The sequence below is a fragment of the Lacerta agilis genome, chromosome 5, assembly GCF_009819535.1.
Source record: "Lacerta agilis isolate rLacAgi1 chromosome 5, rLacAgi1.pri, whole genome shotgun sequence".
Lineage (NCBI taxonomy): Eukaryota > Metazoa > Chordata > Lepidosauria > Squamata > Lacertidae > Lacerta > Lacerta agilis.
The window spans coordinates 52,789,851-52,803,569 of NC_046316.1; the positions used below are offsets into that span (position 1 = coordinate 52,789,851).

The following is a 13,719-nucleotide window of genomic DNA, read 5'->3' on the forward strand; positions in this document are numbered from 1 at the left end:
TCATTAAAACACACAAAAACCAAAAGTGAAAGCCATAAAATAGAGTTAAGGGGGGGACACGGACAAATTTTTTGCTTCAAATCATCATAATAAAGTTTCTTCGCTTTCTCTGCAGCATTATTCAGTGTTAAGTGAAATAGATTTGTTTTTCCCCCTAGCATAAACACAACAGAGGAAGACAAAAGATCACATTGGATTTTACTTGAGTGGCTCACTTCACAAGGCAAGCAGAGCTGATTTTCTTTCTTCTTTTTTAAGCCAACAAAATCTCACATTCTCCACCCTAGCTAGTAAAACAAACAAACAAACAAACAAACCAGAAACAAGTTACCTGCCGCAGGCCCAAAAGGAAAGGCATTCTGCATTCTCATAATCCACGCTAGGGGCTTAAACAAAGGAATTTCTAGAATCCCACAATAATAATTTCCTCATCTGTAATGGACAAGGCTGCATCCGCAATCCTGTTTAAACCAAGGCTTCCTTGGCTGGGAATGTTAAGTAAACAGGGTCCCAGGACATAGAATGCACTCACTCAGCCTCTCTCTCTCTCTCTCTCTCTCTCTCTCTCTCTCTCTCTTTCCCCTCCCTGTGACCAATCTCAAAAGCGGCAGAGCCTCCGTAGGCGTTTGCCAAGGGGGAAGTGACATCAGTAGCAGCACTGCAAGAGGGGGGGAAAGCTTCAGACAGCTGCTGATTAACAACTCAAAGAGGCCTACTGCATAGAAGAAAATGCACAGTAGTTAGCAAACAGAAAGCACTTACACCGGAAACCTGGTATTTACGGACTACTGTACTATGGTTGTTAAATGCTCTAAAAATATTATAAGATAAACTTTTAGTTATATTTAATCATATTAGAAAAGTATTAGTTGAACAAACAACAGGCCTTTCTTTCAAAATCATTCACTAAGTCCATGAAAGCTAATTGTTGTTGTTGTTGGCCTCTGTCTGTCTCGGAAGACAATGGAAGAGTGCACCTTCGGGGGTGAAGTCAAGCCCGTTGTGGCTGTAGAGACCGACAGGGGAGAGACATGTCTTGTTGCAGCTGGGCAACTAAAGGTGTCTAGTTGGGCTGATACAGGTGTGCTATGACGTTTCTTCTCTCTGCACTCCTCCCAGCAGTCATTCCTCCTCTGCTCACTGCTGTGGATACACCTGGGGGTCACACCTGCCTATTAGTGGTAAGTATTTAGGTGTTCATTTACAAATGTTCATCACATAAATTCAAGACCAAATTCAAGCCAAATTTTCACCCTCTTCCAGTCTGAATTAACTCTGGTTTTCTGGACAATTTGAGCAAAAGTGTCTTTAACCGTAGCTCCTGCACTGCACTGGCAAACTTCTTTGGAAACAGCAATTTTTATAGGCCATTTGAAATACAGTAGGGCATCCTGCCATTTTAAAGGGGAAAGTGTGTGTAAGTGTCTGTGTGTGTGTGTGTATTCATTCTTTGGTGATCACTCATAGCCAAGTAAGATTGTCTTAGTGTCCATAGGTGTTCTCATACACACACACACACACATATATTCACAGACACATATATAAATTGATGGTTAGGTTGGCTATTGCATTCAGGTTTAGCAAAATGCATCCCAGATGTATCTTCCATTTTAGAAACCTTCCATTTTAGAAACTGTCATTCATGTCCCAGTGACCTCAGTGTTCTGTGTGGGTCCAACTTTAATAGTTTGTCTGGAAATCAGCTGGTACAGAATGCCTCTATTTGTTTATGAGCTGTTGGGAACAGTTTTGAAACATCTGCATTGACTGCCAGTTTGTTTCCAAGCCTACTGCAAAGTGCTGGTTTTGACTTTCAAATCTCCACATTGCCCAAGCCTTGGCTATCTCGGGACACACATTCTCTCTCTCCAACAACAGGCACCTACACTGGATTCTCACATCTGCTGACCAGGCTCCACTCCATTTCATAGGCTGCTCCCTTGAAATGCTCATTCAATACAGTAATTAACTTGTGCCGCATTTGTGTATCTTCTCTTACTCTTTTTTGAAAGGTAATTTGGAATGTTCTAAATACCTTCCCCATACAAAGGAGAGGTAAAGGGAATCCCAATGTTGCTGTCCAGATGCATAAACAGATTGTTCAAAAGGAGATTCTACACCTAGGCCTTAGAGCTCTTCTCAGTTTTCATGCCAGTGATAGCTAGTTTCGCAAAAACTGTTTGTCTTCTTGCAATGGAGTACAGCAGTACAGCAAGTTCCAAAGTAATAGAGATGATATGAAAGAAAGTGATCTAAATTTAACTTTTGCTATACCTCTACTTTAAAAGTTCAGCGATCTTTTTTGTGCTTCTCTTAAATCAGCAGCTGTTCTCGCCTGTCACATGTCAGCCTAGAAGCCTCACCACTCCCCCATGTCAGGACACATTGCATACATATTTACCAGACTGGGAAGTTTCCCTTTCCTTCTTTCTTTCTTTCTTTTTTTCTTTCTTTCTGTTTGTCTATTGCAGATCTCTTTAAAAATCAATAGTTCAACTAAGTTGCAAAAAAAAAAGTTGCGTAAGAACTCCAAGAAGTTCATCTACCATAAAAAGGTGGTCTCCTGAAAGTTACTGGAAATTCAGTTACACAGCTTAGTCAATACTGAAAAGGGGAAGAAAACTTATTCCAAAGCACATCCTAGTGCTGATGTCTTAATGATGGTTTAAGGGCCACAGGCTCCCCCTTCTCTCACAAATCTCTTCCTCCACTCCGTGCCCCCCAATTTCTCACCCCTCCTCTCCATTCTTTTTATTTCTCTGCATCTTCCCCCCCCAAAAAAAACCCATTATCTCTATGCCTCCCTGCTGAGTACAGAGGCAACAGTAACAAAGCTTTCCTTCTTTTACCACTTCTCATATAAAGACATATGAAGGCAGAAAGGTATTTTTTACTGAGTAAAATCATTGCTCCATCTAGCTTAGTATGATCTGGGGTTCCCAACCTTTTTAGGCCTGCAGGCACATTTGGAAATCTTAGAAACTGTCATGGGCACCACAAATGCACCCATTTCACAGGAGAAACACAACGATGCTCAAAACCTGCATCAAAAGCAGAGGAAAGACCTACATACACCCCAAAACAAACTAAATACACAACCACAAAAAGGCAACACCCCCTTCCAATCAAACATCCCCTCAAAACCAACAACAACACTCTGAGAAACAACCTCAGCTAACTTTGTTTTAATTGGAAAGGGTAGGGAGTTTTGGCAGGTGCAAAGGAGGTGCATGAAAAGCTCAGGTATGGGGGAATCTAGCACTGACTGTAAACTTAAAACACATTTTGTTAAGTATTTCTGCATGAAGAAGACAAGAGGCAGAAGGCATAATGCTACATAACTGGACTGTCAGCAATAGATGTTTTGCTCAAAGTACTAGGACAAGACAAATATACAAAATGCCCAGTATATGCGTACCATCCCTGCCTTTTCTTGTTGGGCTACAGTCATGCTTTATGGTTAGCCATGGAATAGGCTACATTCCTTTATACTAGGAACTTGTGTGCAATTAATGGGCTCATTAGAATCCTAGCACAGAGCGAGAATGTGCACAGACAGATAACAGTGGGCGGCCAGGTAGACATGCTGCTGCTGAAAGCCACAAACTCACTCAACTCACATGATGATCACACACACCATTGTAGGCCATGTCTGGTCAGTAATGAGACAGAAACAGGGAAGCATAGCTTTAATAATTCCTAGCTCTTCCAAAATGGTTACTTGCCAATTGCAGCTCTAACTTCACTCATTGGCCAAAACCCTGTAAGGTGGCGACTACAAACCAGGTTTGCTCACTTCACAGAAACGGGGGTGGGGGGTGGGAGTTCACATTTTGGCTTATATAGTTTGATCTACAGCACGTAACAGCTTTTAAAGCTTTTTTTTTTAATGGCAGCTAAGAGTCTAGAACCCCTAACGGCTTTGCCCCCACCCAAAACACCACCCGACCCTTTCTACCCATCTGTCAGCAGCTCTGGGCCCAGTGGCACTTCACTGTTGCTTTGTGGTGCTAGTGGGGTTTTTTGTTGATTTTTCAAAGTGATCCTTTTTGAATTCCAATGAGAAACCCAGTTGCCTCAGCCTTATCTGTTCAGAGCCTTTCTAATGACACTCACAGCAACAACAAAAAAGGGGAGGAGGAACAGTTATTGCACAATAGGGCATGATTTTTATTCTCCCTTGCATCTTCACTATGAAAATTCCCATAGTGTTTGAAATGCACCCATGGTGAGGAAACGCAGGATCAGGACAATGTACGTAAGAGAGAACGAGATAAAGGCTGGAGCTTGCTTACAATAAAAAGCAAAGGTCAAAGTGAACACTGCCTGCTTGCCTTTGGGCAGAATACCACAAGCACATTTTCTCTCATTTCTCTCAGATCATATTCCCCCCCCTTTCCCCCCCTTCTTTTTCCTGTCTGAAGGAAAAGCGGGAAAAATGCTGAACATAGAAGAATGATGATCGGGGTGGTTGGAGCAAGGAAGCAAACACAAATATCATTTGCTGTGTTCCAAGTTGTATATTTCCATGCCCAGCCACTGTCACCTCTTTGCTGGCAGCTGTTTGTTCCTCCAATAAGCCGCTAGGGATCAGTGACAGGAGATTCACTGCTTGTTCCTCTGACTTGTTCTTGAAAGAGTAGATGCATAGCGGAATTGAGAACATAATGCTGGTAGGAGCACACACACAACCACTTCAAAATGAAGGTAGTTTTTAAAAACTTTAAGCATAATATGTTAGCATGCATGACCAGAAAGCACGAGACTTTTGTTTGTAACTTAGTGCTAGATCTGGGTTGGGTTGGGTGCAAGGGGGAAATTTAGGTTGATTAACTTTGCTGCAACCTGAGGGATGTTCTGATTGGAAGATTTTAAGGTGGAAATGCAAACCGGCACTACTGCAGGCTTACAGAAGGGTTAACAGAGGATTTGGGCTTCACTGCAGGGTTGTAGTAAACTGCTCTCTGCCAGTGCAGAGTTTAAAAAGGAAGAAAATACATGTTTTCACATGAAATAAGAACTGAATTACAAAGAACAGGAATTCCCATTACTACATTTTTTGGAAAGTGGGATGTGGGGCCTAGGACAGAAGTGCACAGGAAGGTGCTCTTCCCTCCCCAGGTTCCAATGAAAAACCACCCTCTTGTCACTATTAGAAAAAAAGCTGCCAAGATCAAGAGAAAATATAGAAACAGGATTTTTTTGTGTGAAAGAGAAATGAGTGGAACACACTTAAGCAAAAAATGTTTTACCGTTGTTTCAGAAAATGTTATGGTTCAAGTTCAGACAATCACTAGAAGAGAGTTTTGTAGCTTTGGGACAGCCACTGAACACAATTCCCTACATGTCACACAATTCCCTATATGCCATTGCTGCTTAAACTAGAAATGTCCCAGACAGGAAGGCACACACAGCAAGGAGGAAACATTATCTTCAAAGTACACAGGACCCAAGTCTTGAGATCAAAGCCAATAGGAACTGACCAAACCTTTCTGTAATGTTCTCTTATGATATACAAACCATTATAAAGTTGTCCCTATCTGCTTATTTAGTGGTCAACCAGCCTGTCAATGCTCTACCAGGTTCAAATTTACAAAAATAATTTGCCTAACTACAGGTAACTTACTAGATAGCTATTAAATCACTGAAGTTCCAAAGTCCCTCACCTGAACGGAGTGCAACATATTAGCCGTGAACAAAGACAATGTCCTGGGTATTCATATTCAGCTAATTACCGGTACATGTCCAAGATACATTGCAAAGATTTTGCAAGAGTGGTATCAGCAAGTGTATTCTTCAGCTGTGAGGAAATTTAAAAGTAGAAAGTCATGGATGGTTTCCAATATTTTGCATCTGAGAGTGTGAAGAAGTGATAGTCTGATATAGTCCAGACCACTTCTTTTTATCAGCCAGCTGTCCCAAGAGAGTACATGAACACCCTTTGATCCACTGCTGTGCAATCCTTAAGCTTTTAAATGTAAAATGCCCTTCTGAAGATCAGGGCCATGCATATATACAGGCAATCTTGCCTACTTTGGTTTTACAAATGCACGGCAAGAAGCCAACAGCTGCTTTCACCAGGAAAAACTCATTCATCCTCATATTAATAACTGTGTACATAGATAGCAAAACATATTTTAACAATTAAAACCACATTAACTAATATCTGTACACTTTAAACAATTTTACTTGCCATCTTTCACAGACATCATACTGCAACTATGAATCCAAACTAGCAAAAATGTCAAAGCTATCATTCATTCTTTCACTATTATTCCACTAATTCTCTTCCTCATAAACCTTAATTCTTAAGACACAAACATATCACATTTTCAACTTAGCAATTCGACATTTGCAGTACAAACTGGCATCTAGTATTTAAGCACCCCTCAGTTCTCCCCAGGGGTGCCAACTTGAATAAAATATTTGGGGGGGTTGGTAAACCCTGTCCTCCATAATTAATCACATGATGCAGTGCACACACTCTATTTGAATGGCAGTGCCCATCGACTTTGGGGGGGCCCAGCCCCCTCAAATATTATAGGAGGGGGCTGAAGCCCCCAAAGCCCCTAGGAGTTGGCTCCTATGGTTCTCCCCATCATTTCCTCTGTATTTATTTTATAAAAATGTTCATAAAATATACCACTATTCATTTTTTAAAAGGAGTGGTTTACAACAGTCATACATAAAACCATATAAAATTATAAAATCAGAGACCAAGTAATAATTATGGAAAGATGTATTCTTAATTTCCTGCATAAGCCAGATAGAATAGAAATGTTTTCAGCAAGTGTTTAAAGGTTGAAACAGAAGGTGCCTTCTGAATTTCTGCTGGCAGAGTATTTCGCAGGAATTCCATCGTAAACTCAATTATCCTAATATGGATCCTTATGTAAGTAAAATGGCACCACACCCACAAAAGAGAATCATTAGCATGCTCAAAGAAACACCAAGATTTTTCAGGAAGAGTTATATAAGCAAATATCCCAAGGTAGTGCACTTTCACATTGTGCACAAGCATTATAAGTGAACCCATCAGAAGGTTTTGTACCATGTAATGTAAGTGATGGAGGCTATATTTTGCATTCACCACAACCACATCCCAAAGCACAGCAACTTACCTACTTTTCTCCATAAGAATGAAAGGCATACATTCATTGCTCTAAGAGAAAGAAAAGAAGTACACCCAGACAACAACAATTGTCATAGTGGCTAAACTGGCTCTTTCTTCCCAACAACACCAGTCAATAAACACCAAGCTTGCTCCATTCTTCATAGCTCATCTCAAATTCCATTTCCTGTTCATGACTGACAGAACATTGGCAACTGACTTCTTTGAATATAGATTTCTGAAAGTATCTAATTGGTTAAAAGGTAAAGGTAAAGGACCCCTGACAGTTAAGTCCAGTCGTGAACAACTCTGGGGTTGCGGCGCTCATCTCGCTTTATAGGCCGAGGGAGCCGACGTTTGTCCGCAGACAGCTTCCGGGTCATGTGGCCAGCATGACTAAGCTGCTTCTGGCAAACCAGAGCAGCGCATGGGAACGCCGTTTACCTTCCCACTGGAGCGGTACCTATTTATTTACTTGCACTTTGACGTGCTTTCGAACTGCTACGTTGACAGGAGCTGGGACAGAGCAACAGGAGCTCACCCTGTCACAGGGATTCAAACTGCCAACCTTCCGATTGGCAAGCCCTATGCTCAGTGGTTTGGACCACAGCACCACCCGTGTCCTGTTATAGCATAAACTATAGTTAGATAGATAACTATAGATAACAATAGTTAGATAGCATAAACTACAGCAGTTCATCTTCATCACATTAATACCACATACAGTCACTACAAAGTTTAAGTATTTTTACTACCAGACAGGAAGAGGGAGTGAGAATAAGAAATCAAACATTATTCTTTACAAACAGGGAGATGCTTTGAGAACTACACGTCAATTTCACAGAAAGAAGTTGATCACATTCAGAAGCGTCCAGGTTCTTTTCAATGACCAAAAGAGCAGTAATATTTACACGACATACGTTCCACATCAATATGCAATATAACTCTCGAAGTGTTCTGACAAATCACAGCTGTGAACAACTCAGTTTTTGGTATCTAAGATTCAGCTAACAAGTAATACCTTCAAGAAGTGAAACCCAACCATGTGCATCTCATAGCTCAGCAGGATGGAAGTAAACATACTTGTTACCTGAAAATTTTAGATCCGCCCTTTCATTTCACAACATCAGATCTGCCAGGAAGGAGGAAGGACCAGGCAGACAGAGAACAGTCAGAATTTCCATGAGTGGGCAGATGTCATTTGATCCTCCCATATAAGAGAACTCCATGTCCATGTTTACAATTTCATTACAGATTCCCCGCATAACTAGCCAGGAGTAAGAAACATGGCCAGAAGTACCCTTTGCCACATTCTTCCGGTAAAGAATAGAAGCGGGTTCAGACTGCAACAGAGAGGCAAATATGATTCTATGGTTCTATATACCGTTATTTTTCCTTGTATAAGACTAGGTTTTTTCCCTTAAAAAATAATGTCAAAAATTAGGGGGTGTCTTATACATGGGGTCACCCCCCATTTTCTTAAATCTGAGTCCCCCAAAATATGGGGACTTATACATGGGAGCGTCTTATAGACAGAAAAATACGGGTACTTGGCAGATATAATTAAATCAGAGATCATTTGTTATAGGTATCCCAGGATGCTATTGAACAGCATAAAGATTAGATACTTCACAAGTGAGGGCATGTAGTGGAATAAGAGTAGGGATTGTTCGGCACTTTAATAATCACAGCAAGTACAAAGGACATGTCATTCCCAACTGTGAGCTGCAAGGATTTGCACTTGACTCCTTACTCAATCTGTTAATAAAAAGTTAAGCAACTTGCAACGCACATGCAGTTTGAATTTCCTTTACCTTAGGAAAAAGCATGGGGCTGCATGACATGCTCTCCTTGCTCTTTTCCTACCCTGCACAATGTAAATAGGAGAGGCCATCAAGGCATGCAGAGACGGTTATCTCTGCATGTGTTTTGCTGCCTTTCTTCCAAGCCTTTCTTTTTACTACTGTACCTTTAAGAATGCAGTGTCAGTTTCACCATGTCTTCTAATAACATCCTATTCATTTTGGTCACCCTTTTGGTAGCTGGTTATTAAAAATGAAAGGTTAAGGTAGTCAAACCAGCTTTGTATTAAGACACCACTGGAGAACCTGCAGCCCTCCAGGTGTTTTTGGACTACAACTTCTATCATCCCTGACCACTGGCCATGCTGGCTAGGGCAGATGGGAGTTGGCAGTCCAAGACCTGGAGAGCCATAGGTTTCCCAGTGCTGTTTTAGGAAGAAAACTTGTTCTTAATAGAAAGCAGCAAAATTAGGGTGCCATATTTCAAAAAGTGAAAATCCGGACAGAAAAGTTGTTGACACTGCTGACATGGGCTGCCATACACCTGAAATTTCCCATACATTTAGCTGTACTGCTTGCAGGTGCAGTATTCCAGATATGTCTGGAAAATTCGGGACATATGGCAACCCTAGTCAAAATGAACAGCAAATACTGTAGTCAAAATGCTTTCCCCCTTCCCCTGTCTCAACTTTTTTAGCTATAGCAATTTGTCCTGGGCCTTAAAAATGTCCAGAATGAAGATAAAAACAGCTTGATGAGGTTGTGTCAGTCCAACATAAATACAAATATAACACTATCAGTTTAAGTAAACTTGCTCTCATTCCATGGCCTAATTTAACCTGTTGGTTTAAAGTCTCTCTCTCTTTTATAATTGTAGAACCTGATGAGCTAAGAAATTTATTTTTCTGATGGGCCTTCAGGATCAAGTTACACATGAGCTGCTGTGAGGAAAAAGATTTTTCCACTCTTGATTTTATTACTACTTTATGCAAGACATACCACATGCTGTCCAATCCCTGACCATACAAATTGTAGATCTTAAAAGCACTGTGGGATGCTTATTTTTGTTTACAGTAGAGCACTGTGTCCCTGGGACCCTTCCAGACATGTAAAAGTTCTCTCTCTATAAAATCCAGCTTGCTACACTGAAGTATATGCAGCATATCTGCTAAGGGGTGTCTATCCCACAAAATCAATCTACTGTACCTTCAAATCTGTTTAAATTGCCATGTCTGCTAGTCAAAGAATCCTGAGAACTTTAGTTTTGTGAACAGGGCAGGAGTCTTTAGCAAAGAAATCCCGCACCTATTTTAAGTTTTACTGTTTCTCAGTCTAGAAGTACTCAGAAGCAAACTTTTCACAATTCAGTGTGCCTTCAAGTGACCTCTATTTCATCCAGATCAAGACTGTTTAAGCAAGGCAAAGTACAAGGCCAGTAGACCTGTACTCTGTACTTTGTACATCTGGGCCTTGCTTCAACCCACAGTTAAGCTCATGTCTTGGGGAAATCAAACTGAAGCAGCTGTTGCAATATGAAAAACTGAAAAACACTCATTTATCTTGCATATTAGTAAAATGAAACAGAACAGATTTCTTAACACTAGAGCTTGAACAGCCTTATTCCAAGCCGAACTTCCCTCAGCCAGGTAGTCTAGAAAACTCTGTTTCTATAATTCATAAGGTTGTATGTACAGAATCTTGCAAATTACTTTGTTTTACATCCCACCCTTCAATATGTCCTCAAATTCTTTCCCACAGATCCCTGACCTTCTACAACATACCAACTTCCCTTCTACAATATACCAAATCCAAATCTTTCCCCTAATCCCAGACCAAATTGTAAATTCTGAACAAGTCCCAAATTGTACAAGCAGAATGAATAATCCAAATGAAGCAAGTCTGTCCAGAGTTTGAGACTGTGAGGCACAGAATGACAGAACTCCTGATCTCAGCAGCCCTACAGCAACAACAATCAGTAGTACTAGCATTTAATCTCAATCTGTAATCAAAGAGAACAAAGCACTGAGATACTATGGACTAAACATAAAAACACTTTAGTCACACTCCAGAACAGCAGAATATTAATAGACACCTGTAGTAGTAAACATTATGGATGATTTCAAAACCACTGTTCACATGAATCAAGTCTTTTGTAATGCTGCTATAAAATCATGAGAGATACCCCATTACACCAGAATGGGAGACTATATAAAAATGAATTTCCAATAAATATAATTCTGCAAATACATGTGGTGAAAGAGATACACAATGTGGTGATATCTATTACTCCAGGACCCATATACAGTACATTATGGGAACATTCTGCAATATAAGACACAGCAGCATGATTACCATCTCAGCATTCTTATTTTTTATGTCAGTTGATACTATACATCAGGGGTCCCCAAACTAAGGCCCGGGGGCCAGATGCGGCCCAATCGCCTTCTAAATCCGGTCCGCGGATGGTCCGGGAATCAGCATATTTTTACATGAGTAGAATGTGTCCTTTTATTTAAAATGCATCACTGGGTTATTTGTGTGGCCTGCCTGGTGTCTTGACATGAGTAGAATGTGTGCTTTTATTTAAAATGCATCTCTGGGTTATTTGTGGGGCCTGGGTGGTGTTTTTACATGAGTAGAATGTGTGCTTTTATTTAAAATACATCTCTGGGTTATTTGTGGGGCATAGGAATTCATTCATATTTTTTTTCCAAAATATAGTCCGGCCCCCCACACGGTCTGGGGGACAGTGGACCGGCCCCCTGCTGAAAAAGTTTGCTGACCCCTGCTAAACATGAACCATTGTCTGCAGCACATAAACCCATTTGAGCATCCAAGTTTGGTATTGGGTCGAACTGGTTTTGCAGGCTTTCACGGCACACCCTTGAAAAAGTTGAAAGTAGGTCCCAGAAGCATGACCAGCTGCAAGTGTCTTTATATTTGAGTGTGATTGTCACAGACATACACTGGAGAGTGCTCATGAGAAATAGCACGATCCAACTGCTAGAGCAGCTATGAAACTAATAAACACACACACACACACACACACACACACACACACAAAACAGACTTTCCTTAAATGACAGTAAATACACCTGCACTTATGCAGCTTTAAAAAAAATTAAAAGTGAAAAAATTCCTTTTGCATGAAGCTACTTGCAATACTATATGGATAATTTCAACACCACATTGATTTGTTTGGGAGTAACTAGTGACTAGAGGAAACTTTCTAAGAGGAAGCAAACAGGCCTTTCCCCATGCCTTCCTTATCTTCCCTTTTCTTCCATTAAACAACTTGTTCAGTTTTCAAGATACTAATGCTGGACTAGGATTAGTGCCACAATAGGAATAAAGATGGTGTGCCTAGAATCCACTCAAGCCTCTTTGGCACCAGGCAAAGACTTTTCTGTATCTTATATTTATTAAATTTATTTACCATCCTTCATCCGAAGATCTCAGGGCGGTTAACAAGATGAAAATACAATATAGAAAAACAAAATAAATAGTTATAACAGAAACAAAATAATAACCCCCTGATCCTACAACCACATTTAAAAGGCGCCTGCTGTGATGCTGTGTCTGGTTAATCTGCTGTTCTCATAGGATTTGCACTGAGAACAGCAACACTGAAGGGTAGGTTACAATGGTCCCTCCGGTTACCAACTTAATTCGTTCCAGAGGTCCGTTCTTAAGCCGAAACCGTTCTTAACATGAGGCGCGCTTTTGCTAATGGCATCTCCCGCCAGCGCGCAACTTCCGCTCGCATCCCGGGGCAAAGTTCACAACCAGGAGCATCTACTTCCGGGTTAGCGGAGCTCGTAACCCGAAGCGTTCGCAAGGGGTATGATACGTAACACGAGGTTCCACTGTATAATTTTCCTCAGTAAATGGCGGCTAGTCTCATTGCTTCTCAGAAAGCAACTTCCCCAACATCAGACAAAACTACTACATTCAGCATTCAGTTTGAGGTAAGAATGCCACCTGCCGGTTCCTGGTGCTTCAAGATTGACTTGTTTTGACCCTACTTTGGCTCACAAGATGAGGCATGATCAAAAGAACTGGAAACTATTGCTGCTAGTCAAAGGAAGGGAGGATTATCTTGGCTGGAATGCAGGCTTACATAAAAGTTAAAATGTTGAATTCTTAAGTTACTGATAACGACTTATCCGAAAACCGCATTAGTTATAGGTGAATTAACTCCAACACAAGATGTTTGGAGAAATCGGGTCCTCCATTAAAGAGGGCACATGCTGCGGTGCGATCTGGCCACCTGACCCAGTGTTGTGGGTGGGTAATCCTGGAACAGCCACAACCCCTGATAGGTGGGTCCCGCGATGTTTGGGCGCAATCTGATCAATGGGGTGCCTCAGAAAAAGAGCAACGCGGGATCTATATAACCCATGAGAGGCTTACGAGCTTCCTCTTTGGGGCTATTGCATCGGAAAACCCACACAACTCTCCCTATATTTAGGGCTTGCGCTTGACCTTGCTATGCTGTCGTGTGTCACCTGCTTTGGGGGCAGGGGCATGGTAGGAATTTTCCCCATTTGGCTGATTGGCTGGTGCCATTTGGGTTTCGCCTGCCACGTAGCAAATTGTCATAACTTGTAAGGTTGCGGATAGGCTCTGGTTCAGGTGATAGGCGTGGCACATGACGTGGCCACGCCTTTGCAATGAAGAGTATTCCGGTAAAGGAATCCAGGGACTCACTGGTTTGGCGAACCCCAAAAGGGGTTTGGCCCGTGCCCGAGTCCAGGGGACATCAGGGTGGCTGATTGGCGCTCCCTCCATCAGCTGTCCCTGGTG

The 13,719-nt window shown here is 41.4% G+C and overlaps 1 protein-coding gene across 5 annotated transcripts in view; it reads right to left on the reverse strand.

Annotated features, from left to right (window-relative positions):
* WBP1L (WW domain binding protein 1 like) overlaps positions 1 to 13,719 on the reverse strand; it is a 59,628-nt gene that overhangs the window by 25,652 nt on the left and 20,257 nt on the right. Inside the window, exon 1 of one of the 5 annotated variants that reach the window (XM_033149779.1) lies at positions 8,133 to 8,207. The exons of 3 other annotated variants lie outside the window; for them this stretch is intronic. In XM_033149779.1, the coding sequence (XP_033005670.1) occupies positions 8,133 to 8,192 (60 nt within the window). In that variant the 5' untranslated portion in view covers positions 8,193 to 8,207. Of the gene's footprint in view, positions 1 to 331; positions 553 to 8,132; positions 8,208 to 13,719 lie in introns of those variants that run through there. One more of the 5 variants, XM_033149780.1, reaches the window with a different exon arrangement.